Here is a 27,756-nt window from a genome sequence, read left to right on the forward strand (position 1 = left end):
TGCACCACCATTATGTTGCCTCCAAGTTCACTTGCATCAACATCACATAACAATGGTAGTCGTGCACACGAGTATGGGGATCCGAGTTCCTACGGTGGATGTCTCTGTGATGGTGCATTGGATCATGACCTCACAGCACGTACCCTCTATGTAGTGCCGGCATCAACAAGACATGACGACCTCGTCATCCTCCACGACCACCGTTCGATGTAGTAAAGTGACGAACCATCACTAGCTCCTACGACTCAAATACGATATATTCAGACAACACTTCTCTAACAACAATCGAAGCTTCGACGAGGACGAATCGATCATCATGAACTCTCAAGAACACGATGAATACTTTGAATTTTTGGTATTATGCATATATAGGTTACTTTATCTTTGTATTAAATATCTATTTATATACCTCTTGGTGCTAAAAAAGAAAATAAAAATAAATTAAAACACGCTCGAGAGAATATCTTTCTAAAGCGAATTTAAACTATATATATATAGCAAAATTCAAGATTATATGGCTTATTTGCAGGAATAGTATAGATAGTAGCGTGACCATTGATTGCAGGATGGAGCGTGGTGAAAGCGAAGTACCCCGTCCATTTTTAACGTTTTTTAATGTAAAGTTGTATTAGCCCGTGTCAAATAAAAAAATGGAGGTAGTAGTTGGAAGGATGGGGAGGACGACTGCTCACACTCGAGGATTCAAGTGACTCTAGCATGACACATTAAGTTGGCATCCACTTTCAGCAGACCTGATTTTAGATGTGTCATCATGTCTAGCATCCGTTTTTCTGTTTTTAAGGCTTTAGAGGCCCAAGTAATACAACATGTTAAGTTTGATGACCGTTGATGTATTTTACTGTTTTTATTTTATGATCACGGGAAACAGATGGGAATATGGAACAGTTCAAACTCTGGTGGGATGAATCGACCCAATATACACACGTATTAACATGATACCACCATACTTACTCGTATCACAGTCGCTGAATTCCAATGCTGCGCATGCATGTGTAGCATGCATCTAGAGCTCTCCCAGCCTCTTGGCGCACTCGACGCTGCAGTCCAGCGTCTCCTCCACTCCGTACTTGAATCTGAACCCCAAGTCCTCCAGCTTGCTGGTGTTGGGCTGAATCCTGACACCTTCTCCGGTCACCCTATATATATCACAGGATCACCGGTCACCACCACCACACAAGGTTCATGCAACCATAATCACCAGAACTAGCTAATAACAACCGAGAAACACACACATGCTTGCATGCACGCGTGAACACCGAACATTCCGATCGGCCACTGAACAGAACGTGTATACGTACTGAGTCAGCTGTATCTTGAGGTCGGGGTGCTTTGCGGCAAAGTGGTCGACCATGTCACGCATGTTGGGGTACCCGGCGGCGCAGAGGAAGCGGCCGGCCATGGACTCCTGCTCCATGCAGAAGACGTGGGCCTCGCAGACGTCCTCCACGTGCACCAGCGGCACGGAGCCCAGCAGCGCCTGCAAGAAGAGGAGGGCGTTGTGACTGACCGCCTGCCCCGTCAGCGGCGCGACGATCGCGGCGTAGCTGCCCCACAGGTACGTCTGGATGCTGTCGCCGCCGACGAGCCCGCACGCTAGGGTGACCACCTCCAACGCCTGGGGCCGGTCGTCTTCCTTGGAGGAGGAGGAGGAGGAGGAGGAGGATGAGAAAGAGGAGTAGCTCAGTAGCTCCTTCTCCGACAGCGTCTTGGACCGCACGTAGTCCTGCGCGCGCGTGCATGCATGAGTAGTCAATAGATTAGATTATTACTCATTCGCTCGCTTGCTTATACACTCCTATATAGCACTGTATTACGTACGTCCAGGTAAGCGTTGGTGAATTCGTAGGAGAGGTTGAGCGGCGTCCAATTGGACTCGTCGGCGAAGTCCTTGTACCCGCTGCCGTCCTCCTTGAGCGGCGACGCGGCCGTGACCGAGGCCGTGTGGATGACGCGCTTCACCGTGCCGGACAGCGCGCACTGCCGGAGGATGATGCGCGCCGCGTCCACCGCCGCCTCCGTCGTGTTCTTGTACTGCAGTATATAGACGCGCGCGGCTGATCGTCGTGTTCTCGTCGTCCCAGGAGCAGCGCCAGCGCCGGCACCCATCTAGTATTAGAGATTTAGATCCGTACCTTGGTGCTGGTGGGGTCGTGCGTCAGGGGCGTGGCGACGAGGAAGACGAAGTGGCAGCCGGCGATGGCGGGCTCGAAGGTGTCGGCGTCGTACATGTCCGCCTCGAACAGCCGCAGCCGCTCCGCCGCGCCGGGGAGCGCCCGGAGCAGCCCCGTCTTCTTCTCGTCCGCTGCACGTACGCCAACGAAACGAAGCAGGCCCATGAAGGTCGATCGTCAGACGATATGCATGGGCGAAAGGGTTCTCGGAGGTGCGGCGTGGATGATAGGAATAAGATATACCGAGGCTCCGCAGGGTGGCGTGGACGACGCAGCCTCTGCCGAGGAGCTTCCTGACGAGCCAGCTCCCGAGGTAGCCGCTGCCGCCGGTGACACACACCACCGTGCCGCCACCCATCCCCTCTAGCTCTTCTCCCCTTCCTTTTTTAAAAAAACTTCTATTCGATTGCCTGTGTTTTTATTGGCCTAGCCGTCTCCCCGCTGTAGCAAAACTGCCACACATTTTAGAAGCGCCGAGCAGCCTTTGTTTTGTACCAACAGTTTTCTATCTCGTGCGAGGAAAAAAAGGAGTAAGTTACGTGAACTCCAAGGCCAATCGTACCGCGCGGGAGACATAGACAGTGCATTGCAAGGTCAAGGAGCGCGCCCGTCGATCCATCGATTTGAGCGAGACGTCTCGCATTTATAACCAGATCCATATCGATCTGGATTATTCGGCGTTCGTTGGCAGGATGGTATGATGGGCGTTTTTTTTTTGAGAATACGAAGAATCTAAGTATCGTGTGAATTACGTGTGGACGAAGATGAAATGGTCAAAGAGTTCAAGATCTAGAAAGCGACGTATTCGTACTATTGCGACGACTTAATCGATTTTATGTTTACGTTAATTTTAGACGTTTTTTACTAAAACGATTCTTATATAAGCTAGCCGAAAAGTTGGACGTTTTGTGGTATAGAGCAATTTTTGGTGGCCATAAATATGTACCCGTGGGCCGTGGGCGGGGCGTGCCACCATACAGATCTTTGTCAGTACACATCACAGCACTGGAGTATTAATTCTGGACTGGTGTGCAGTAGTTGCTAGGCGATACGCTTGGTCGTCTTGGGTCAAGATGGTCTGTTTAGGCTGACACAGAACCTTCTTGTTTGGATATTGATTTTCTATACGATCTGCTTTTATATCGATGCTGCGCTATAAGACTATTTTTAGTGGACGTTTCATGATATTTTCATTCTCATTAGATAACATGTGTCAACTAAAGGCTTATTTGGTTGCTCGGCAACCAGTCTACGTGAGCTAGGCCTGCTGGAGTCTAGCTCTGGAGATACGACTAATCTACTTGTATCCGTAGAGCCTGGTTCAAAGTGTTTTGAGTATCGTGTGAGACTTGCTCTGCATTTGCATCCAAGCAACCAAATATACATCTCGCATACGTAGAGCCTGGTCTACAACAACCAAACAACATCTGACTACATTCGGTGATGCAAGCACGAGTAGATGCAGACCACCAAACATGTCCTAAATAAACGGGATAACATGACATGTGATTTAATGAAGAGAGAGATGCGAGTTTTTTTGTGAGAGCTGAAAAAGTTTTATGGGGATAAAACTTTGAATATACCGTTATCTAGATAAATATTGATACCACAACCTTGGAAACATTACGTTGAAACCCTAAGAATGACCTAAGAAATCTGAAAATAAAAATAAAAATATATTTTATATAGCAAGTGAGAATTGTTTTTTGTTTAAAATATCATGACACAAAAGTGAAATCATTTTATTAGTTAGACCTATCTATTAAAAGATATAAAAAACAAAATAAAAAACGATTTATGTGCTCATTGCCTTTTAGGGCACGTACAATCTTATTTAATATAGAGTTACTTGAGAGATCTCTAGGGGCTATTTAAAAAAATACAAGAGACTTGTTTTTCATCAACAACCCGTTTTTACACGATTTCCTATACATATTGTATTTTAACTATATTTATGCATAGTTTCTATTGACACATTGTGGCTTTTAACAAAGCTTAGGATTACTACGCCCTCATTATTCTTTTGGGATATATGCCAATACTTAGGGCTAGTTTGGGAGTCCAAATACCGGAGGGGATTGGAGGGGCTAAAATCTCCTCCTTATTTAAAATTGAATAAGGAGGGGATTTTAGCCACTCCAATCCCCTCTAGTTTTGTGGCTCTTAAACTAGCCCTTAAGGAATAAATTGGTTTCTAGTGTTTCCGTCAATATAGTACCGGGAGGGCGGTCTTTCCCTCCCTGGCCGAGTTTTTTTAGAGTTCCTGTCAATATAGTCCTCCTTGGTGTTTTTTTATCTTATATAAGCAGTATGCTTTAAGAGATAAATTTGCTATTCCTTTTGATCTGGGGTAGGCTGAGGCCTGAGGGTACGAGTATACCATGCTGCGGATCTTGTGACGCAAGCTCACCAAAAGGAACCATGTGGAAGACTGTACCTCACAACCCTGAGATAAACTACAACGAGAAGTCTTTTGTCTGCATGTACAAAATAACGTATGTATGTTACATTGACATGTAAGATCTTACAATTCAGGCAGGGTGGCATGTTGTCATTCTGCTAATACCTGGCATCTCATCTAATTTGCCTGTCTTCAACAGGTTGGAGCAGTTCAATGACATCTTGTTTCAGGAGAACTGGTTAGTGCTGGAGGATGGCAAAGACAGGAAACGTTGTGTATCCTGACTCTCCTTTGATTGGTTCATCTGAAATCAAGTTTATATCTACAAACAAGGCTATTCATATTGAACTTGTTAAGGTTTTATTTGCAATCTTTCAAAAAAAAGGTTTTATTTGCTTGACCATCTTCTACAATTATACCCTTCCCTTTGAACAGAATTTGTACACGCTAATTATTGAGATTAATTAACACCGTGCTATTGTGCTGTTGGGAACATCGCTCCTAAACATATGATAGGCTGACTGCCGTTCCTAGAGCTTATTGAGAGATGACAAGTCCTTTTCCCATAACAAGATATATATATATATATATATATATATATATATATATATATATATATATATATATATATATATATATATATATATATATATATATATATATACTGTATTTATATATTACACCTGGGTGCATTCAATATAGAGAATGCACCCAGGCCGAACCTATGTGCCAGGTCCGAGCCAACCGTCCCACCCAGGCCGGTTTCGTCCCTCCCGCACGCTCCGGACAGAACCTTTTCATTTTCCCGTCCCCGCCCCTCTTTCTCCGTGAACGGCTCCTCCGCGAACGGCTCAACCTCTTCACATAAGTTGCAATCACACCAGACTTACAGTTGCAATTATGCCAGACAGCAGTTGCAATCATTGTTTTGTTTAACAGATTTTTGGACATAGTTATATAGAAGTTGCAATCACACCAGACCAGCAGTTGCAATTACACCAGACACAGTTGCAATCATTGTTTTGTTTAACAGATTTTTGGACATAGTTATATAGGAGTTGCAATCACACCAGACCAGCAGTTGCAATTACACCAGACAGCAGTTGCAATCATTGTTTGTTTAACAGATTTTTGGACATAGTTATATAGAAGTTGCAATCACACCAGATCAGAAGTTGCAATTACACCAGACAGCAGTTGCAATTATTGTTTGTTTAACATATTTTTGGACATAGTTATATAGAAGTTGCAATCACAACAAACCCACCGTTGTAATTACACCAGACCAGTAGTTGCAATCTTGTTTGTTTAACAGATTTTTTGACATAGTTATATAGAAGTTGCAATCACACCAGACCAGCAGTTGCAATTACACCAGACCAGCAGTTGCAATCATATTTTTTAACAAAATTTCTCAGAGTTATTCAGTACTTGCAATCACATAGAGTATTATACAACAGTTGCAATCACACATAATGCGGGCTTGCAATCCCACGTAATGCGGGGGACAGGGAGGCACGCAGACAGAGAGGCGCGCGGCGGCGCGAGGACAGGGAGGCGCTCGATGGCGGTGGGATCTAGGTTTAGAGGATCGGAGGAAGAAAGAGGAGACGACGGCGGCGTGGGGATAGGGATGCGCGCGGCGGCGGCGGCGGCGGGGAGGCGCGCGAAACAGGACTTACGCCTGGGTGCATTCAATATAGAGAATGCACTATATATATATATATATATATATATATATATATATATATATATATATATATATATATATATATACACCACTTTTACCTTGAATCTTTCCTTTAAATTTGTAGTTTTGATCCCTGTAGGAACTGTTAATATTGATCTGTTTAGCAAGGAGCCAGAACCAGCCTCTTTGAGTGTATTCAACTCATCTTAGTCTTAGAAATGCTAGTATGACCAGGTCGCCAGGGAACCAAAATCTTGTTGAGACTTGAGACAGATTTGGTATCATTTTTTTATTCGAATCTGTGTTGACGTTGTAAGCACAACATTGAAATGAAAGTCTGATTTGTAGTAAAGCTAAGGAAAACCCAAAAATAACAGTTTCATGCCATCAATGGATGAATTTGAAAGCCATCCTTATCAGCACAATTATGAACGATGTTTAATTTTTGTTCTATTATCTTAGTGACACACTGAGTTTCAAAAGTTATGGAATATATCTAATGTCTGACGGATGAATTTCTTGCAGGATAGCTGGTACTCCAATGTTCTCTGTCTCGGGAATGAGGATGAGCTTCCAATCCTAACTATGACGTGAGTTTCATTGTATTTTTTTAACCCCCACCCCACCCCACCCCACCCAAAAAAATGCACTTCCAAACAGAAGTTGAATGCAAGTTTTTGTGGAGGCCGGTCAAAAATGTGTTACCCCTGCAATGTGATTCTTAACTAATTCTTCCTCTGGTCTGCGCAGGTGCCCCGCATCAGATATTGAGTCTGGTGAGTTGCCTCTAGCGCCTTATGCAGCCACTCTGATAAGGGGTCTAGTGGAAGGGAAGCAGCTGGATGCGGACGGAGCTGCCAACTACATCAATGCTGCTGCTGCTGCAAGAGGCTTGTGAAGGCTGCTTCAGCATGTGCTTTTTGTACAGCCAGTAGGTAGTAGTAGTAAGGACACAATATTTGTTAGTGTGACGACACCAGGAGAGTTGCACAAGATTCATTGTCCGCAAATGGAGAAGTTGGATGAAATTTGAGTTGGGCAGGGTGATTCGAACTTGCCGTAGCTTGATCACTGGTAAATTTTGTGATCTCCCCTGGTAGGTTGATTCTGGGAGGAACGTTATCTGTGTCGGAGTGGAAGTGGAGTAACACTAGTTGCAGCAGGTGCTCACTGCTCTCTCTCTCTGCACTGGTATGGTATGCAGTATGCTTCATTGTCTCATATGCCTGCACTTGATCATATGACGAAATGTTATCAATCATGTGACGCTAATATTTTCCCTTTATCCGCAACATATATTGCAAATGCACCCCCACCCACACATACGGTATGATCAAAACGTAGCCATTTCCGTTGCCAATGTTTGTTGCATGCACAACCGTTTCACGCCCTTCCCAGCTTTAGCCACGTCAAATTTTGCCATCTAAATTTTATCCATGCCTGTTAATCTTTCACAGTGCTTTAAGCGGCTTTGATTTATTTTTTCTTGAAAAATAATAAACTTTTGGCAACCTCATCTTTTGTGGTGCTGGACGTTTTTTCAGCGGCTCGGCTTGTCGGTTGTCGCACCGACACTCGCAAGCCTAACTGGATTGACATGGGTGGTTGAGGTCCGTCCAACCAAGGCTGCCCCACGTCTCCACCGGCAGGCAGCAGTCCACCTTTATTTTTAGGCGTGATTGAAGCTGGCATGTTTATCCAGCTATCCGCCCCTCCTGCAAGTCTGCAAGATATTTACGCGTACGACTGTGGGGCCGAGTACTCCTCCTTAGCTTGCATTTCAAACTTCAAACCGGACCAAACGCCCTGCTCCAACCCAAAACCATCATCCCTTTTTTCGCAGCAGACGCATTTATTAAGCGCGCCTCCGCCAACCGCACTCTGCCCGCCGAAAGCGTCGTCGGGCCACCTCGCACTCGCGCGCGCCTCAAAGATGCACAGGCAGCTCAGCCTCTCCGCCAGCCCGAAGCAGCAGCAGCCGCCTCCTGACGGCACCAGCACCGGCGGCGGCGACGCGGCGAAGGCGATGGCGGCGGCGGAGGACGAGTCGTCGGCCTCGCACTCCAGCTCCAAGGCCAGCAGGGGGTGGTCGGCGAGGGACGAGAGGGCCATCCACCTCGTCCCGCTGCTCACCTTCCTCTGCTTCCTCCTGCTCTTCCTCTGCTCCCACGACCCGTCCCCCGCCGGTACGCACGTCCCTCTCGTCCTCTCAACCGAAAGACCACCGCCTTCCATTCATTCCCCCTCGTGATGGCGTCAGCGTCAACGTGTGGACTGTTTGTCATTTTGCTTCTTCCTCTCTTTTTTTCAAGATATGTCGAGCTTCGCTGGAGGCGGCGGCGGAGGAGGAGGAGCGAGATCTGGGAACCGGAGGTTAAGGATGCTTTAGTGTGCGTATTACCTACCCATTGGAGTATTATTATCCGCGATGCGGATGTTGTACTTGTCCAGCAGTAACCAAGTATGGGACCAAAGTATGTCACCATACAAAACACTCTTGCTGTGGTAATACTACCAACCTACATCAGCATGTTCCTGATTACCATTTGAGCTGGATTCGAAATACCTGGCACGTCCAACAGGCAGCAGTACATGGCAATGGCATTCCAAAATTCAGAAACAAAGCGTTCCGGCTGATCTTCAAAATTCAGAAACAAAATGTTACAATCATGTAAAGTTTATAACTTACTAAATTAAAGATATTAAACAATATTAGCATTATTTGACTACATAAAGTTTAAATATCGCAACACTATAAAGTCTATAACTTAATAAATTAAAGAAATTAAATAATATAAGCTTCGTTGAGCCCTACCGGTCCAAACCCGGCCCATCTGTGTAAGCTGTGCCGGGGCTCGACGAACTGAAATTTGAGGCTCGGTCTAAGCCCGCATTCGTACTATGCTAGTTCGCCCATATTTTTCATGTTAGACCATACTTTCGTCTCCTATTTTCGGGCCGTGCTCAGTAACCAAAAGGTTAGACCCATATTTTCAGCACTAATGTAAGGGCAGCCGTTCGGATACTGAGACTCTGAGACAAATTGTCACAAGGAAACATGGTACAACAGATTGTATTCACCCTTAACCCACATGCATTGAGCTGAATTCGGATGTAAATTATAGTAGATTAGGTTGAATACTAAAGTACCCAAACAAAACCTACGGAGGCACAGAGCAATCGACCAAACAGCACAAGCATAAGGGCCCTTTTGTTTCCCTTTCCTGATTATTATCTGAGCTGGATTCTCAACAAAATACTCATACCCGAGTAGCAGCATCACGGAAACCACATCTGAAGAAAAAAAACACTGTTACTACAGTCATACCATCTGGCTGATATAATGCTGTCGTTAGTACGGCCAACTCACTGGAATTTGGAACCGCAGCTCTGAGAAGACGCAGTGCAAAGTTCATCAACTGCCAGGAAATGTCTACCATCAATCATTGCCCAAAAAATCAATACGGTCAATTGAGAGGTGGCAGGGTTAGGGTTTAGACAATACACATAAGACTATGGGCCTATTTGTTTAAGCTTTTCTCCTAACAAACTTTTTTAAAAATCTGGTTGTGAAGAGAATCTAAGTATCATGAGAATTAAATGCATAGGAAGATGAAGAGGTCTATATGGTTTAGTTTAGGATCTAGAAAGTGACGGATTTCTACTATCGCAACGGCTCGTCCGATTATATATTCACATTGATTTTAGATAGTTTACCAAAGTGCTTATATAAGCTAACTGAAAAGTTAAGTTTTATAGTCCGCACTGGCAGCCGGAATTAGCAACAAAAAAAAACTGAAACAAACGGGCCTATATCCACCCAATATGGTTTTTTTTGATAGTCCGCAGTATCTTCTGGCGTCCAGAATTAGGAAGAAAACTGAAACAAACGGGGCATGTGTCCACCCAATACAGAATGACTGGCGAAACGGCATGAGCATAAGTTTTAATCGCTGTGTAAAACTAAGCAGTAGATAAATACACTGTGAAAACCGGGACACAACAAGTGTCCCAAGTTCCATTTGCTTCTTCCGAATTGGTCATCATAAAATAGATTTATTTTCTTCATTCCCTTTAATTACATCTTTGAACTATCATTGCCATCTCTTGACCTTGTTACCCAGAAGAGTATGATCAAAAGAGGATATAGAGAAACAACTGTTAGCATATTTTGCAGCCACAGGGGCAATTTTGCTGAGATAAACCATTGGATCCTTGGGTCGTGGTTGATGGAGAAAATATGTGCCAGTCCAGAATCTAATCAATCCAATCAAGGTTTTGTCTCTCGTTGACCTCTTTTCAGTGATGCATCAGAAATGCAAAGCAACCATGCCCCACATGACACAGGTTTCAGACTATCTCTCTGTACACATTTCATTACTAAATTATATCTACAAATGGAATTTAGAAATGGCGTATTCGAGCGGAAGATGCCAACCTAAAGTGAAGGGGACGCAGCTTAAAAAGTTCCTCTGCTATTATAAACAGAATATTATAACCAAACGAAAGAGTCTGCTCGTACAAATTTGCTTTCCAACACAAGTCAATATGCCTGAAGGTTAGAGCTGAACTCTACAAAAGGTGGGCAGTCACTAAATTTGTTCAAAGTTTCACACCATAAAAGCCAATGTGGCCATGCAGGTGGCAATAACCAGAATCCAACATCTCCTGTGCCGTCTCAATCACAAAACATGGGAAAAAGCTCAAGTCAAATGTCAAATCCATCAGTATAGTTCAAATTTTTTCCCAGATCACTTCCAGATCAGTTCGCATAAATAAATGAGTTCATATTACGCACAGATAGAGCAATAGCCCGTGAATTCACATCATATGAGACCTATCATCGTAGTATAGCAAAAACACACAGCAGAAAATAGCAACCGAAGTGGTAAAATCCTTTCGAGAAATTATGCCGAATCTGTAGAGCAGTTCGAATTTAAAAACATCTCAAAACTAACCATGAAATGAAATTAAAATGTATACCATGTCAGGCTCGGTTCTGCATACATACAATACATGAAGATGCATACATACAATACATGAAGAGGCGATTTGCCATCTGAAGCAAACTCATCGCTTAGAAATGGACAGGAGCATGAATAGTGAGACAATTATGTGACACCATGTGAAAGCTACGAGCTAAAGTTGTTCGGACTGCTACAACATAAAGACAAAACAATGTAGAAGCAGTAAAAACATTAAAGGCAAGCGAATAGACTGCAAGCTTCTATACAAGACACATGGAATCAGGCACAGACAGGAGCATGCTAAATTAGCGAGCTCTCAAACATATAGGCACTGCAGGCAGCAGCATAGTGTACCAAACAGTCCAGCAAACCATAATTGCAACTAATAAAACATAAAATCAAGAATGGATTCTGAGCGAGTTACGACCATCTGCAAAGAGATTACTTATCAAATTATGATCGAACTAGTTAGGTTGGCGTGGCATATTTGAAACAAAGATGATGCAAGAAATATCAAAGTCTAGACATCAGTGCATCAGTCACAGATTATGATGTAATATTGCAAGCAGAACACCTTCAAAACCACGCATGACGCATCCCCTAACTCAAACTAAAGAAGACCAGCAACAACTTTTCAATGACTCAAGTTGCAGTTCATTCATACATAAAACTTCTTTCTTTTAATTAGCAAGTGTACAGTATATTGATAGTAGCTTATACTAGAACAGATCAATTTAGCCATTCATCGGCACGCACCAGAACCAAATCTTACAGATAGATTCCTCGTTCCTCTCTACGGGAGGCGGCCACGGTTGAGCAGCCCAAGCGTGTGTCGCGCAGCCTCGACGAGGTCACGGATGTTGTGGAGCGACCTCTCCTCGGCGCCGAAGATGAAGATGGCCCGGCACTCGGCCTTCTTGGCCAGCCGCGCCGCGTGCCCAAGCGGCAGCTCCGGCGAGTTGAGGGCCCGCAGAATCTGCCTGTACAGCGACAGCACCACCGGCCTATTCCGCGCCAGATCCTCCGCCGTCGCCCAGATCAGCCCGCTGCCTTTCGCCATTCTTCCGCCGCCGTGGTCACCTCGCCGCACACCGCCAACGGGAGCGAGAGGGTTTGGATCGAGCGGGGAGCCCAATCAGCAGAATTTTGTGGGCCTTAATTAGCAGGCCGCCAGGCCCTATTTAGATCCATGTTGGTAACAGTAATAGGAAAACTGTTTATTAATTAGCTTTTTCGTGCAATCAAAACTACCAGAATTCTTATATATTTTTAAAAACAATTATAGATACAATTTATTATTTACTCTAAAAGGTATAAAATTTACAGTTCTACAAATATTTTTTAAAAAAAATGAATGAACATTATGGAAATGTTTTATTATTTACTCTATTAATATATAAAAATTTAAGCTCTACCGATACGTATTTTTTTAAATGTTTAAATGATTTAAGATATTAACTGAGGGCCAAAAAGGTGAAACTACAAAAATATGAACAATATATAATTTTTTTAAAATACATATGTGATTTAAGGTTATAGATGAATTGAGTAAAAAAGAAAAATATCGCTAGAAGGAGGGCTTGAACCTCCGACCTTGTGGTTAACAGCCACACGCTCTAACCAACTGAGCTATTCCAGCATATGCTAAAGATTCAATTTATTCCTATTATTAGGTATGTCATTGAACTTTTGTACGTAAGAATATACACACTAAGAAAATTAGCACCTGAACTATCATCATTTATTGTTGAGAAGTTATAACCACCATTTCCTCTCACAATATATAACCACCTTTTCTTCTCATAATATAATTGTAGTAAAGCTACGCTAGCTGGCCATGTATACCGTGTTCTCAATACCTATTTATAATATACTTCCTCCGTCTCCAAAAATATCACAAATTATGAGCTATTCCAGCAATATAAGACGTGTTCTCTCTATGTATATGTACATCGATGCAATGGTATAAAGATAATTTAGTACATTTCTTGGTTTTTAAACCAAAGTTGGTGTATACCGTGTCAGACTCAGTTCTGCATACATACAATACATGAAGAGACGATTTGCCAACTTAAGCAAATCCATCGCTTAGAAATGAACAGGAGCATGACTAGTGAGATAACTATGGGAGCTGGCTGGGACTAAGAACCTTAGCCCTCCTTACGGTCCATATTCCTGGACTTCAGTAATTGATAGCCTTTTCAGTTTTGTTATGGACTTCTATGTGTATTTTTGTTTTTTTTTTGTCTCTGCCTTCTTTTGATCCTGTATTGGTCTATTTTGGTCCTTTCGTACCTTCTTAATATAATGATGTGCACGTCAATCTCTCGGGCGTTCGAGAAAAAAAATGTGACACCAGGTGAAGCTACGAGCTAACCTTCTTCTGGAAACATGGAATCAGGCTTAGACAGGCACATGTTAAATTAGCGAGCTGTCAAACATGTAGGCACTGCAGTAGTCCAGTGTATCATACAGTCCAGCAAACAATAATTGCAACTGATAAAAGATAAAATCAAGGATTAGAATGGATTACAAGCCGGTTATGACCTTCTGCAAAGAGATTACTTATCAAATTATGATCCAAACTAGCTATGTTGGCGTGGCATATTTGAAATACAGATGATGGCAGAAATATCAGTCTAGACATTAGTGCATCAGTCACAAATTATGATGCGTATTTATAATATACTCCCTCCGTCCCACAATATCACAAATTATGAGCTATTCCAGCATATGCTAGAGTTTTATTTTTATTTTTATTATTGGGAACGACATTGGACTTTGGACATTTCTATCTAGTACGTAAGAATACAAAGGCTAAGAAAATTAGCACCTGAACTATCATCATTTCTTGTTGAGAAGATATAACCACTCTTTCTTCTCACAATATAGTTGATATAACAACTTTTTCTTCTCACAATATAGTTGTAGTAAAGCTACGCTAGCTGAGTGGATAAAATAACATACGTGCCTTGTCTGAAACAGAATAAAAAAGAACAAAGGATTATGTTCTATATCCTAATGAGCTCAGGCAAAGTTCTATTTGCTCCATTTAGCACGACCGATCTGATGCAGTTTGGGGGAAAAAAATGATCCGCAGCACCGTGCGAGAGGTGCGAGTACGCCGCTCCCTCATTTACTCTGCCACTTCCTTGTCGAAGAAACCTTCGCCCAGCAGGTCGTCGTCGCCATTGTATTGCGGCTTGTTAGCTCCATAGCTTGCCCCACCGCCAGAAAACCCCCCGGTAACATTTCCAGCAAAGTTGTTGCCACCAAAACCTCCACCACCAAACTCTCCTAAGGTTCCACCACTGGAACTCGAACCTCCAGTATTGTAGTTGCCTACACCATACGGGTTGGGAGACGAATTGTACCCACCAGTGTTTCCATCAGAACTGCCAATGGTATTGTACCTTCCATTGCTGTTGTATCCGCTGCTCAAGTTGTTAGCATAACCACCACTGGCAGCTCCATTGCCGTAACCATCACTGCCTGAATATCCACCACCTGATGCATTGCTGTAGGTGCCACCATAGCCACTGCCAGATCCAACACCGTAACCATTGGCAGCATAACCCCCAGAACTATATCCTCCTCCACCACCAGAACTATATCCTCCACCACCACCAGAACTATATCCACCACCGCCATACCCACCAGTAGGATATCCACCTCCACCACCATAACCACCACCAGCTCCGAATCCACCACCCCCGCGTATCCCACCAGCGCGTTCATTGGCATGGTTCACCCTTATATTTCGTCCTTGAAGTTCCTGTATCAGATGAAATTGTTTCAATGATTTGCAAACAAGCAAATTATTTATGTTTCATGAAACAACATGCTCATTAGAGACAAGTATCTACAACTTCAAAGTAAAAAATAACTTTAAATCACTTGCGATATGAAAAAGAGAAATAGCATTTTCCTTTTGCAAATTCCAGGCCAAGGGTCCGATCCGGGAGGCTACTTGTAAGGCTAAAACAAATTGGTATAAAGCTTTTTTAGTCTAATTAACAAATTGGGAACAACGCAACATAGCACATCGACAAATCCCTACCTCCAGCTCCAAGAATTCCTGGAAAGCAGCAGCTCTCCAAACAGGCCCAATCATTTTAAGTCAAACTAAAGATCATAGGCACATATTAACTCTGTACAAGCAATTCAAGTATTTGGAAAATGATTTCTCTCACTTGCTGCTCTGTTCTGTAATCCTTCTAGTGCTTACAGATTACCAACTGGATTGTTGCATCAAACACTAAGGACAAATAACCTAGCATTCACTGCAATAATACATTTTAATTCATACCCAAATGGCAGCAAAAAAAAAAGACTCTGTGGCTGTCATACAGGAACCCTGGAAAATTTTGGTCGAGGCCATTATTTGTATATATGTCAGTATGTCACCATATCAATCAGTGCTTTCAACCAAGGAACAATAAATATTCCAATATTGTGCCTGGCTGAAAAAACAATTGTTAGCAGTTGATTATTCCTTTGAGTTATAGCGTAGATTATTTCTCTAGGAATTTCAGTCTGCATGAAGTGGAGATAAATTGAACAAATAGTTTGGACTCTGAAATTTTTCCTGTGTAACAAGGGATGTGAGCATTGGAATTCAGATGGTCAGTTTAGAAGAATTACCTTTGGAAGTGAGACAATTCAACGATGGTATAGAACAAAACAATGGACATGAATGACCTACCTTGCCATCCATGGAAGTCATTGCAGCTGAGGCTTCTTCAGTGGATGTAAAAGTTATAAAACCAAAACCCCTTGACCTCCCTGATTCCCGATCAATGATGATCCGAGCTGAATGCAAACAGATAATAGAGAAGTGTTAGACACCGATAAAAAAAAGTCCAAGAAAAAAAATACAAGTCGAAATAAATCGGACAAACAACCTTCAAGTACATTCCCAAACTCAGAAAATGCATCCTTCAGAGTGGTTTCGTCGGTGGCAAAAGAAAGTCCTACATGCAGGCTCATTCAGAGCGGAATTAGATACTCAGACACCACGGCGGAGAACAAAATCGATCTCAACATACCTCCAACAAAGAGCTTGGAAGAGGACATGCATCTTACTGGCTGAAGCAGTGGGGAGCAAGTGGGCGCTAAAGTTCTCCTGAGCGCATTTCCAATTCTACTAGCGAAAGCCATCCCTCGAACTCCTCACTAGAAGTTAGCCACGGGCATAGAAAGAAAAAACGATCTGTTTAGTGGTCAGAGACAAAACTACGATCATCCCAAGAAAAAAAACAGATTATTGTGCCTACTCTAACTCTATGCATCGGTGTCAGGGAAAATTGAAGGAGCGCACGCCTCGAATGAACGCAGGCACGCAGCTCTGAGGCAGGTAAATAAGTAGGGTGATAACAATCGCCGCCGTATCCCGAAGATTGGGGCAAGGAATTCGTTACCGGTGTGAGTCGGGCTGCGATCAAGCGTCGTCGCCGCCTCAGGCTTTGCCGAGCGGAGCGTCGGCTTCCCAGTTCTCAGTCCCCTCCCTTGTCTGCTAAACCCTATACTACACCGCAATGTCCGGTTAAAGTCCGGTCGCGGAAACTGAACTCAAGGCATATCGGTCCGGGCCACACGTCGATGGATCTTCATCAGGCCCACAAATACGAAAGACCTGCTGGATAGGCCCATTAAGAAGTAACATATGTGGCCCAGCTCATTCTTCAACTGTCTGTAGAAAAGAAAAAGAAGCAGATCCAAAAGGCGTGCGAGGGCGAGAGGTGAGCGGGATGCTGAGACCGGATAAAAAAAGTATTGTTGTCTGTATTAAAGGCATGTTTGGTTGGTTACCTCAATTATCACACTTTGCCTAACTTTTCTGCCTAAGGTTAGTTATTCAATTTGGACGACTAACCTTAAGTAAAGTGTGGCACATTTAGCTACAAACCAAACATGTCCTAAATTTTTTGTCAAACAGCTTGCTACACGAGACGGAGGTGCGAAGACTCCATCAATGAGCCAACTCATTTGTTCTGATTGATGAAGAATTATACAAAAAGATACACATTGGAATAAAGCGACGATGCATCTCGATCGAGTAAGGGAGGCGGCTCCTAGAGGACATCCATAGCAGAATCTGTAGACACCACACCGCCCCACGAAGCCTCGTGGGGAGCGCCTTCAAGCAGGGTTTCTATTGGCCTAATGTGGTGTCCGATGCACATCAGGTGGTGCGAACATGCGAAGGATGCCAATACTACAAAAGGCATACCCACCTGCTCGCACAGGCGCTCCAGACAATCCCCGTCACCTCGGTGTTCATGGTCTCAGGACTTGATCTGGCCGAACCCCTCAAAAAGGCACTTAGGGGCTACACACACGTTCTAATCGCTGTCAAAAAGTTAACCAAGTGGATCGAGGTGTGGCCCATCGTGAAGATCACCTCCAACCAGGCCGTCAGGTTCGTCACCAGCATCATCCATCGCTTCAGGGGACCTACACAGTTTACTGGGAACACATTCCTAGAATTTTGCGACGAATACCACATCCATGTAGACTGGGCCGCTATGGAACACATTCCTGTACTTCCATGGACGTTCACGCAGGATCTCCTCCACACTCTGGCTGCATGGTGGTATCCCAAACTTTGGGTCAGGAGGTCGCTTTAGAGGGCAGCGTCCCTGCCGACCGAGTGCTGGGCTCTGTTGAAGGCGCTGAGCTGATTTCTGTTGGTTCATTGCAAACTGCTCCGGGTGGCGGTCTTACATCTGCCTATCAGCTGATTTCTCCTGACTTGGGAATACCTTCGTTCTTTTCCAACCTCCAGGTACTGTGATGTGTTTTAGCTTGATTTTTACGTTGTATGAACTTCTGTCATTATACTCACTTGTTCTCCTTATCAGGCTTTGGTGGATGGAATGGCTAGCCAGCTAAGATTGCAGGGTGCTTCCGTCCCAAAAGTGGCCTCGTCTCTTGCGTGCTGGAGCCCAGTGTCACTCCAGCGCCGTGTATCCGAATTGGAGACAACCAACGCTGGTTAGTGCCCTTTTTTTCTTTGCCTTGGTTGTGGACTATTTTACCTTTTGACCTCGTTTTGTTTGATTACCTTTTGCTAGGAATGACTCGGCAAATTGCAACTCTTAAGGAAAAACATTCCCGAGATCAGGCTGAAATGGCTCGACGGTGCGCTGACTTCGAGGAGAAGTACTTTCAGAGTCAAACTGAGTTGAATCAGGTCTCTGCTGCCTTGGATGACGCCAATGCCCTGAGTTCTTCTCTCCATGCTCGGCTCGACTCTGAAAAGGTGACTTACAAGGCTGTGCCTTGCCTTGCTGTGTTCCTATCACTTGTTTAGTTTCTGAAGGGGTTGATTAGCTGTCGGTGTTTTGGGTCCGACCGCACACCCGGGGTTGCCCCTCAAGGTGTTTTTAGGAGTAGGACGGTGTCAACGACTGTAGCAAAATGGTTCGTGCCGATCGCACGAGGAACAATGGACAAGATTTGCAGGTTCGGGCCGCTTAGAAGTGCGTAACACCCTACGTCCTGGTGAGTATATGAGCGTGGTTACAAGAGGGCTCTCTGGATTAAAGGCACAGAGAGTTTTCGTGGGTGGCTAAGTGAAGTAGGGATCCTCTTTAGAAGGGGTGCCCCCTGGGCCTTATATACTCGACCGTGGGGCAGTACACGTGAATATGATAACAACAAGTAGCTGAAAGATAGTAAACCTCTTGAGTTTATCCCTACGTAACCCTTGCCGACTTATCCTCGCATGGCTCTGTTGCATGGGGGCTTCAGCGCGGGAAAGTCGGGTCTCTGTTGCGAGTTGTGGGCCGTCCGGGTTTGCTCTAATCCAGTCTTACGTCTTCTCTGCTTCGTTGATTGTCTTTCCCCAGGCCCACGAAAGAACGACCTTACGATTTATTGGGCCCTTGGGCCTTTCGTGAGGTCTTTTATCTCTTTAGTGGACCCGGGGGATATCTATCCCCCACAAGCCCCCGATCTTTGGGTTGATTTAGAGGTAATCAACTCAAAGATCCAAGGTCCAAGAAATGGCTTCCTGCTGTCTTCTCTTGCTCCGATCACTCGTTCGACCAAAGTTTAGTTTTGTGCTTGTGCCTTAGAGGTCGGCATTCTGATTTGTAGGATTCTGAACTTCATTGGGTGCACCGGAGGTGCACCCAATGGGTGTAGCCCCCGACCTTTGAGTAGATTTTAGAAGATAATCTACTCGAAGGTCTTCCCCAGAAATTATCTCCATGCGCGCTCCTGTACCTTGGTTGAGGATTGGTCTTTTCAATCTTGTCCCGTGCCTTAGAAGTCGGCACTATATCGGTTTAGAGTGATAATCCATGGGGTGCACCGGAGGTGCCCCCAATGGGTGTAGCCCCCGACCTTCAAATGGATTTTTTAAGGATAATCCATTCGAAGGTCTTCCTTTTGCTTGTAAAAATTGGCATGAAGCTATTTGCATTATGCTTTGGAGGTCAGCATTATGTCATCAATATTTTGCTGCAGAGGTCAGCATATATTTTGTCTTTAGCAGCCGAGTTTGCAATCCATCTTACTAGGTGATGCAATTTATTTGCTTCTGCGACTTGATTGGACGTTTGATGGACGTTCTCTGTCTAGTCATTGCGTCGCTTCTGTCGGCCACATCTTGTACTTTGCTGGCTATATTTGGCTTTCCTCTGATCCTTACTGGTATCTCATTTTTGTCTTGAGGTATTCACTGCGTGCCCTGCACGGATGTGACCGTTTTGAAAAATATACTGATAATTCCTGGGCGTCCCCCCCAATGGGTGTGGGCAAGGGACGGCTTGGTACGCTGAGTGTTTTAGCCGGCTGCTTCTGAGAAGTAATGTGATGGGACGGCTAGTGTAATCATATCTTTTGCGCTGTTGACTGGAGTCCCAATGGGTGTAGTGTTGCATGGAACGGCGTCAGCCGTCTGATGTGTCTTCAGATGGGTGGGAGTGCTTATTGAATGCTTTGCGACTGTTCAGTGACCGTGGTTGGAAGTGAGCGGTTGCCTTTCCTTTCTATAAATAACGCCCTTGCTCCTCTGGTTTTTTCACATCCTTTGCTGTTCTCTGTTTCTTCCCTTTCTTCTCTCCCGTCTGCTTCCACCATGGGCAAGAACAACAAGCGCAAGCGTGAGCCGACTCCTCCACCGGAGGAGTTTGGTGACTCGGAATACTCAGAGGAGGAGTTCTCCTCTGAGTCCGAGGGGTCTCCGGTTCCCATTCCCCTGTGTGAGTCGTCTGATGACTCAGACGACTCCCAGGGGCTTGCGGCGGAGGTCTGGACGTACATCCGGGCCGTCGAGCGCTCCGGGCTCGAGGGCTCGGATGAGTCCGAGTTCTCCTCGGACGAGGAGGACTCGGACGGCGGCGAGGACGAAGATGACGACGACGACGACGGCGACGACGACGATGGTGGTGACGGCGACGGTGACGGCGGCGGAGGCAGCGGCGGCAAGGGCAGCACCAGAGGCGGCAGCAGCACGGGCAGCACTAGAGGCGGCGGCGGCAAGGGCAGCAGCAGCAAGGCCAGTGGCTAAACGCCACTGGTCTTTAGATATTAGTATATAGCAGTAATGTAGAGTAGTATAGTGTAGTTTAGTAGTAGTAGTAATGTAGAGTAGAAGTAAGGAAGCACCAACTCGCGAAGAGTTGGTTTATAAACTTATCAACTTCCCCTTAATGAAGAACTGTCGTTGGCCCCTTATTGATGACTCGCTTTTTCTGATATTTGAACTGATTCTTTTGATATAGTAGATGAATAACTTGCGCATCGCATTGACGCTTCCAGAAGTAGCCGCCGAGTAATATTATAGTCGGTATCGACGTTTTAGAAGCAACGCCAAGTGATTTGAAGGTCGGCGGCGGCATTTTAGAGGTAATGCCGAGCGGTTAAATACGAGGTCAGCGTTTTAGAAGCAACGCCAAGTGATTTGAAGGTCGGCGTCGGCATTTTAGAGGTAATGCCGAGCGGTTAAATACGAGGTCAGCGTTTTAGAGACAACGCCGAGTGATTTGAAGGTCGGCGTCGGCATTTTAGAGGTAATGCCGAGCAGTTAAATACGAGGTCAGCGTTTTAGAAGCAACGCCAAGTGATTTGAAGGTCGGCGTCGGCATTTTAGAGGTAATGCCGAGCGGTAGGATATAAGTTCAGCGTTTTTAGAGACAACGCCGAGTGATAGCCGACCGCGCGAGTTATCTTGAGGATAATAACCGAGTGATGAAGTGGCACGTCGGCTTTTTCAGAAACAACTGCTGGATGTCCACGTGGCATGCTGAGGTTTCAGAAATAGCTGCCGGGTGATGACTGGACACTTTTTTGAAACGGTATCTGGCTCAAGAATATCCCATAAGAGTTGCGCTTTTAGCCGCCTTTGCTTTCCGTGCCCTAGTTCTTGCATTTCCGCATCTGAATCTTCTCTGCCACCCACCTCCTACTCTGTTTGCCAGTGAAAAGCAAGATGGCGCCCAAAAGGAAAACTGCGAACTCGTCTGCTGCGGTGATCCCCGCAATCGACCCCAACAGTCAGTTACCCTTCGCAGGTAACCATATGTCCGTAATTTCTGAAGTTGAACTTCTCCGCCTCGTTTCCATCGGGGTTCTTCCTCCGCGGGAACTCTGTTCTTGGTGGATTTGCCACGGGACTACTGTTCCAACCGAAGATACCCACGAGTCAGTAGTTTATGCCCCTTTTCTTCTCCGCGGCCTCGGCCTTCCCATCTCTCCTTTTTTCCGCGGCCTCCTTGATTTTTATCATATCAACCTGACTCATCTGAACCCTAACTCCATTCTGCAAATCTCAATTTTCGTCCACCTATGCGAAGCCTATCTCGGTGTGCTGCCGCATTTCGGTTTGTGGAAATATCTGTATCATTGTCGCCCTGGGATGGCCGGAGGACAACATCAGCTGGTCGGAGGTGCTAGTTTGGAGATGCGCCGTGGGCGGAAGACCGAGTATCTTGAGATTCCCCTCAAAGATAGTATTAAGGGGTGGCGCCTGGAGTGGTTTATAGTTGACAATTATGGAAATTCTCTCCCCTCCCGGTCGGGAAGACAGCCAGACGTTCACACTCCGAGTTGGACTGAGTCCCCTACAGATCAGGAAGTGGCCGAGGCAGGCGTGTTGCTAACTGAAGTCGGATTGCTGAAAGAGAGAGGTCTCACTGCCGAAGCTGTGGTCACTGATTTTGTTTTCAAGAACATTCAGCCATTGAAAGACAGGGCCTATCCGGCGTATCTGTACCGAGGGCTGGCCGACTCAACTCAGGTTACCAACAGGAGAATTCCTTCTGTTGACTTGGTAAGCCGACTTGAAATGATCCTTAGGGGTAAAGTTTCAAATGTTGGTGCTCCAGTGGCATACTCGGCCTGGAACCTGCCTCCTCCCAAAGCCTTCACCCTATTTGCATCAAATCCGCCTGTTACTGATGGCAGTCTGGGCCTTAGAGTGCGACCCTCTGCTGAAGAAGTCAATGTTTTGGTTGCTTCGCTTGGGGAGATTCCTGCTGACGAACGAGAGGTCCATTTCGAGGTGCCCTTGAACCCAAGTGATGCAGATATAAATGCCATGCTTGATCTGCTAGCTGAGGATTCTTCCGACGCTGCTCCTGCTGGTATACTGGCAGTGGTGCCCCTTCCGGAGGTTGATACAACTTTGGATGTCCCGAAACCTATCAGCACTCGCCCGAGGCGCCCTAGCCGAACCAGTCAGCCCGAGCCTTCTGCTGATGAGCAAAAGAAAAAGAGAAGACGCCTCCGGCGAGTATCCAGTTTTGATGAGGACGCTGGTACCTTAGCTCCTGCTGCTGAAGAAGTGCCTGCAATTGGTCTTTCTGACACTGATCCCAATGGGTGTGCCCAAACTGTTGCTGATCCCAATGGGAGTGCTGCTTGCGTTGCTGCTGTGGAGGATGAAGAGGAAGAAGATGAAGCTCCTTTGTCTCGGAAAAACAGTCGGCAGCTCATCGCCGGCGGTGAGAGTAGTGGAGTTCCTTCTCCTGCTCTGTCTGCCCTCATTGGTCTGCAAGAACTGTCTCTGGCCAATTTCGATCAAACTCTTGAGGATATGGTCCCAGAAGACTTGCTATCAGAGCCAGTGGGTGATGATGCAACAGAGGCTTGTGCTGCCGTGTCTGATGCTGGGTTGAGGTCATCCCGCGCCTCGTCGACCTTAGAGCGCGATCTCGAGGGTCGGGAGACTGACTTGGATCGTCCTGGTCCCATGGAAGTAGTTGAGGGCTCGTCAACCTTAGAAGTGGTTACTGCAGAGAGCCTGGACCTCAAGAACGTTGCTAACGCATGCCCAACCCCCGAGGATGTCGCCGGGGATGACTTAGCTCGGGTGAAAAGTATAAGCCACTGCCCAGCCCCCGAGGGTGCTGCCGGGGATGATCCGGCTCAAGTGGGCGGCGCCAACTATGACCCAGCCCCCGAGGGTGCCCGAGCAGGGTCTCCTTCCTGTACTTCCATGGACGTTCACGCAGGATCTCCTCCACACTCTGGCTGCATGGTGGTAGCCCAAACTTTGGGTCAGGAGGTCGCTTTAGAGGGCAGCGTCCCTGCCGACCGAGTGCTGGGCTCTGTTGAAGGCGCTGAGCTGATTTCTGTTGGTTCATTGCAAACTGCTCCGGGTGGCGGTCTTACATCTGCCTATCAGCTGATTTCTCCTGACTTGGGAATACCTTCGTTCTTTTCCAACCTCCAGGTACTGTGATGTGTTTTAGCTTGATTTTTACGTTGTATGAACTTCTATCATTATACTCACTTGTTCTCCTTATCAGGCTTTGGTGGATGGAATGGCTAGCCAGCTAAGATTGCAGGGTGCTTCCGTCCCAAAAGTGGCCTCGTCTCTTGCGTGCTGGAGCCCAGTGTCACTCCAGCGCCGTGTATCCGAATTAGAGACAACCAACGCTGGTTAGTGCCCTTTTTTCTTTGCCTTGGTTGTGGACTATTTTACCTTTTGACCTCGTTTTGTTTGATTACCTTTTGCTAGGAATGACTCGGGAAATTGCAACTCTTAAGGAAAAACATTCCCGAGATCAGGCTGAAATGGCTCGACGGTGCGCTGACTTCGAGGAGAAGTACTTTCAGAGTCAAACTGAGTTGAATCAGGTCTCTGCTGCCTTGGATGACGCCAATGCCCTGAGTTCTTCTCTCCATGCTCGGCTCGACTCTGAAAAGGTGACTTACAAGGCTGTGCCTTGCCTTGTTGTGTTCCTATCACTTGTTTAGTTTCTGAAGGGGTTGATTTTTGTTTGCAGGAAGAAAAGCGTATCCTTGCTGCTTCTCGTGACAATCTTGACAAATTGTATCGTGATTCCAGTAACTCGCTAACCATCTTGGAGAGGAGTCATCGCTTCACAATGGAGGAGTTGGACAATCAGCGTGGTAAGCTGCAGGAATCTTCAGATGAGGTGACTCGCCTCAAGCAGTTGATATCAGCAAAGGATGGTACTATCAAAGAACTCCGAGCTTCCAAGAAGTCCATCGCCCAGGAGTTAGAGACCGCTCGACTGGCTGCTAAAGTTGCCGAGGAGACTGCTGTTACTCTCAAAGCCCAGCGCGACAAAGCCATGGACAAGGCTATTCGGGCGGGACGAATCTTGATGAGGAGACCCGGCGTGGTTGTTCCTGAGGACATAAGGGCTGACGTGATCGCTGCCCCTGATTCCTCGAGTCGCCCTTCTTCGTCGGTCGCTCCTGAGAAAGACATTGCCAAATAGAAAACATTTTGCGTGCTTTGAGCGCGCAGTTAGTATGATCAAGTTGGAGGGCCTCAGTTTAGTGTTCGGATGATATAACTGCCCTTTTATTGTATCAGAATTCATTAGTTCGTAATTTTGTAGTAATGAAACGACGCACGATGATTATGAGATTTGTTTGCGGGATATAGAAGTCATCCCCTTAATTGCATGGGCATGAGCATGTTGCACCGGCTTTTAGTCGCCACTGACTTTAGCCGATTGATCCGCTAGCAGGGTATAGTGGTCACCCCAAGTTAAGTAAGCATGAGCATGTTGCACCGCCTTAAGTCGTCGCCGACTTAAGTCGATTGCTCCGTTAGCAGGGCATAGTGGTCACCCTGAGTTAAGTAAGCGTGAGCATGTTGCACCGCCTTAAGTCGTCGCCGACTTAAGTCGATTGCTCCGTTAGCAGGGCATAGTGGTCACCCCGAGTTAAGTAAGCGTGAGCATGTTGCGCCGGCTTAAGTCATTGCCGACTTAAGTCGATTGCTCCGTTAGCAGGGCATAGTGGTCACCCTGAGTTAAGTAAGCGTGAGCATGTTGCACCGCCTTAAGTCGTCGCCGACTTAAGTCGATTGCTCCGTTAGCAGGGCATAGTGGTCACCCCGAGTTAAGTAAGAATGCAAGTCAATCGTAAATGAGCCGAGTATCTTTGAAATCTCTCTTTATTGATGACGTATTTCCATCTTACAGAATACATGGTCGCCCCAGCTGTTTTGAAATACAGCTAGGGGTAAAACTTTCTGAGGTGCTCTATGTTCCAGGAGTTCCCAACTTCTGTGCCATCCATCTGGGTGAGGCGATACGATCCGGGCCGAGTGACTTCTGCTACTATGAAAGGTCCTTTCCATAAGGGTGATAATTTGTGCCGTCCCTCCCCCGTTAGAATTCGGCGGAGGACGAGATCCCCTACTGAGAAGAATCGTTGCCGCACGGCCTTGTCGTGATAGCGTCTTAGAGTCTGCTGGTACCGTGCTGATTGGATCACTGCATTTAGTCGTTCCTCCTCGAGTACATCAATATCCTCTAGTCGGGTGGCCTCAGCTTCTGCTATACTGTCGAAGATCAACCTTGGCGCCCCAAACTTGAGATCAGCAGGTAGCACTGCCTCCAACCCATAGACCATGAAGAAAGGGGTGTTCCCATGCAGGGCCCGGCTAGGTTGGGTTCTTAGGCTCCAAACAACATAAGGCAATTCCCTTATCCATTTTCCTGCGAATTTTTCATTCTTATCGAAGACTTTTTTCCTGAGTGCTTCCAATATCATTCCGTTGGCTCGCTCAACCTGCCCGTTGGCTCTTGGATGTGCTACAGATGCGTATTTGATCTGAATGCTCTTTTGCTCGCAGAAGTCAAAGAATTCTGAACTGGTGAAGTTGGATCCCAAGTCAGTGATGATACTGTTTGGTATCCCGAATCTGAATATTATGCTTTGTATGAATTCCACGGCTTTAGCAGAGGTTAAAGAAGCAATGGGCTGGAACTCTATCCATTTAGTGAATTTGTCGATCGCCACCAATACATGGGTATATCCTCCTTGAGCTTTCTTGAAAGGTCCAATCATATCCAGTCCCCAGCATGCGAAAGGCCAAGTTACTGGTATTGTCTGCAGTTGCTGTGCTGGCATGTGCTGTTGCTTTGACAGGTATTGGCAAGCTTCGCATCTCTGAACTAACTCGGCTGCATCGTTCTTCGCCGTCGGCCAATAGAATCCTGACCTGAAAATTTTCCCGACTAGTGTTCTGGATGCTGCATGTACTCCACATTGCCCTGCATGGACTTCCTCCAGAAGTTGCTTCCCGGTTGACGGGAGAACGCACTTCATGAGGACGCCTGACGCGCCCCTCCTGTATAATACCTCCCCAATGAGTGTATAGTGAGCCGATTGTCTGGCAATACGCTCTGCCGAGTTCTTGTCATCTGGTTCTTCTTCATTCTTTATATATTTAATAATCGGCTGTCTCTAGTCATCAGAGTCTGACTCGGGTTGATCTATGATGTTGCACTCGTCTGTTTGATCCATCGAGATACTGGCTGCAGGATTTCTTGTACGAAGACTCCGGGTGGGACCTGAGTTCGACCGGATCCGAGCTTGGACAGTACATCGGCTGCCGTGTTTCGATCTCTTTCTATATGATGAAACTCCAGACCATCGAATTTATCTTCCAGCTTTCGGACGGCAGCACAGTATTTTCCCATTGAATCACTTGAACAATCTCATTCTTTGTTTATCTGGCTGATAACTACCAGAGAATCTCCATATACCATCAATCTTTTGACGCCCAGGGATATGGCGATGTTTAACCCGTGTATCAAGGCTTCATACTCGGCTGCATTGTTAGAGGCCGGGAATAACAATTGGAGAGCGTACTTGAGGTGCTCACCTCCAGGTGCAGTGAATAGAATCCCTGCTCCCGCTCCCTGCAGCTTCAGCGAGCCATCGAAATACATTCGCCATACTTCTGCAGTTTCTGGATTGTCTGGTATTTGCTGTTCTGTCCACTCTGATACAAAGTCAACCAGTGCTTGAGTTTTGATGGCAGTGCGAGGTCAGAACTCGATATCATGGGATCCCAGCTCGCAAGCCCACTTGGCTATTCGGCCAATGGCCTCCTTGTTGTGAAGAATGTCCCCTATTGGAAAACCAGTGACCACTATGACTTTGTGGTCGTCAAAGTAGTGACGCAGCTTGCGGGCAGTTAGAAGTACTGCATATAATAGTTTCTGAACCTGAGGATATTTTTTCTTCGAGGGGCCTAGAACTTCACTGATGAAGTAAACA

At 45.9% G+C, this 27,756-nt stretch overlaps 4 protein-coding genes and 1 non-coding gene across 7 annotated transcripts; 1 reads left to right on the forward strand and 4 right to left on the reverse strand.

Moving 5' to 3' along the window:
- Positions 1 to 830: 830 nt before the first annotated feature.
- LOC100135421 (uncharacterized) lies at positions 831 to 2,783 on the reverse strand. 2 transcript variants are annotated; one of them, XM_020540262.3, is made up of 5 exons: positions 2,436 to 2,783; positions 2,154 to 2,323; positions 1,840 to 2,052; positions 1,254 to 1,744; positions 831 to 1,157 (listed from the first exon to the last, which is right to left on the reverse strand). In XM_020540262.3, the coding sequence occupies exons 1-5, from the start codon at positions 2,548 to 2,550 to the stop codon at positions 1,025 to 1,027; spliced, it is 1,122 nt and encodes a 373-aa protein (XP_020395851.1). In that variant the 5' UTR covers positions 2,551 to 2,783; the 3' UTR covers positions 831 to 1,024. The 2 variants fall into 2 exon arrangements, with proteins under 2 accessions (XP_020395851.1, NP_001130277.1); NM_001136805.1 differs by having other exon boundaries at positions 833 to 1,157; positions 1,320 to 1,744; positions 2,436 to 2,642.
- A 5,270-nt stretch (positions 2,784 to 8,053) lies between these two features.
- On the forward strand, positions 8,054 to 8,830 carry LOC100277236 (uncharacterized). Its single transcript, NM_001151559.3, has 2 exons — positions 8,054 to 8,469; positions 8,596 to 8,830. The coding sequence occupies exons 1-2, from the start codon at positions 8,217 to 8,219 to the stop codon at positions 8,670 to 8,672; spliced, it is 330 nt and encodes a 109-aa protein (NP_001145031.2). The 5' UTR covers positions 8,054 to 8,216; the 3' UTR covers positions 8,673 to 8,830.
- Positions 8,831 to 11,787: 2,957 nt separating this feature from the next.
- LOC100278702 (uncharacterized) lies at positions 11,788 to 12,417 on the reverse strand. Its single transcript, XM_008655103.4, has one exon. The coding sequence runs from the start codon at positions 12,308 to 12,310 to the stop codon at positions 12,044 to 12,046; it is 267 nt and encodes an 88-aa protein (XP_008653325.1). The 5' UTR covers positions 12,311 to 12,417; the 3' UTR covers positions 11,788 to 12,043.
- Positions 12,418 to 12,815: 398 nt separating this feature from the next.
- Positions 12,816 to 12,889, reverse strand: TRNAN-GUU (transfer RNA asparagine (anticodon GUU)). Its single transcript has one exon. It is a non-coding gene; the product is annotated as a tRNA-Asn (tRNA).
- Positions 12,890 to 14,068: 1,179 nt separating this feature from the next.
- LOC100191295 (Glycine-rich RNA-binding protein 3 mitochondrial) lies at positions 14,069 to 16,788 on the reverse strand. Of its 2 annotated transcripts, none has more exons than XM_035960335.1 (5): positions 16,527 to 16,788; positions 16,299 to 16,425; positions 16,155 to 16,223; positions 15,956 to 16,062; positions 14,069 to 15,025 (listed from the first exon to the last, which is right to left on the reverse strand). In XM_035960335.1, the coding sequence occupies exons 2-5, from the start codon at positions 16,408 to 16,410 to the stop codon at positions 14,387 to 14,389; spliced, it is 927 nt and encodes a 308-aa protein (XP_035816228.1). In that variant the 5' UTR covers positions 16,411 to 16,425; positions 16,527 to 16,788; the 3' UTR covers positions 14,069 to 14,386. The 2 variants fall into 2 exon arrangements, with proteins under 2 accessions (XP_035816228.1, NP_001130201.1); NM_001136729.1 differs by having other exon boundaries at positions 14,079 to 15,025; positions 16,671 to 16,748.
- Between the last annotated feature and the right edge of the window lie 10,968 nt (positions 16,789 to 27,756).

The sequence above is a fragment of the Zea mays genome, chromosome 7 (assembly GCF_902167145.1).
Source record: "Zea mays cultivar B73 chromosome 7, Zm-B73-REFERENCE-NAM-5.0, whole genome shotgun sequence".
Classification (NCBI taxonomy): Eukaryota; Viridiplantae; Streptophyta; class Magnoliopsida; order Poales; family Poaceae; genus Zea; species Zea mays.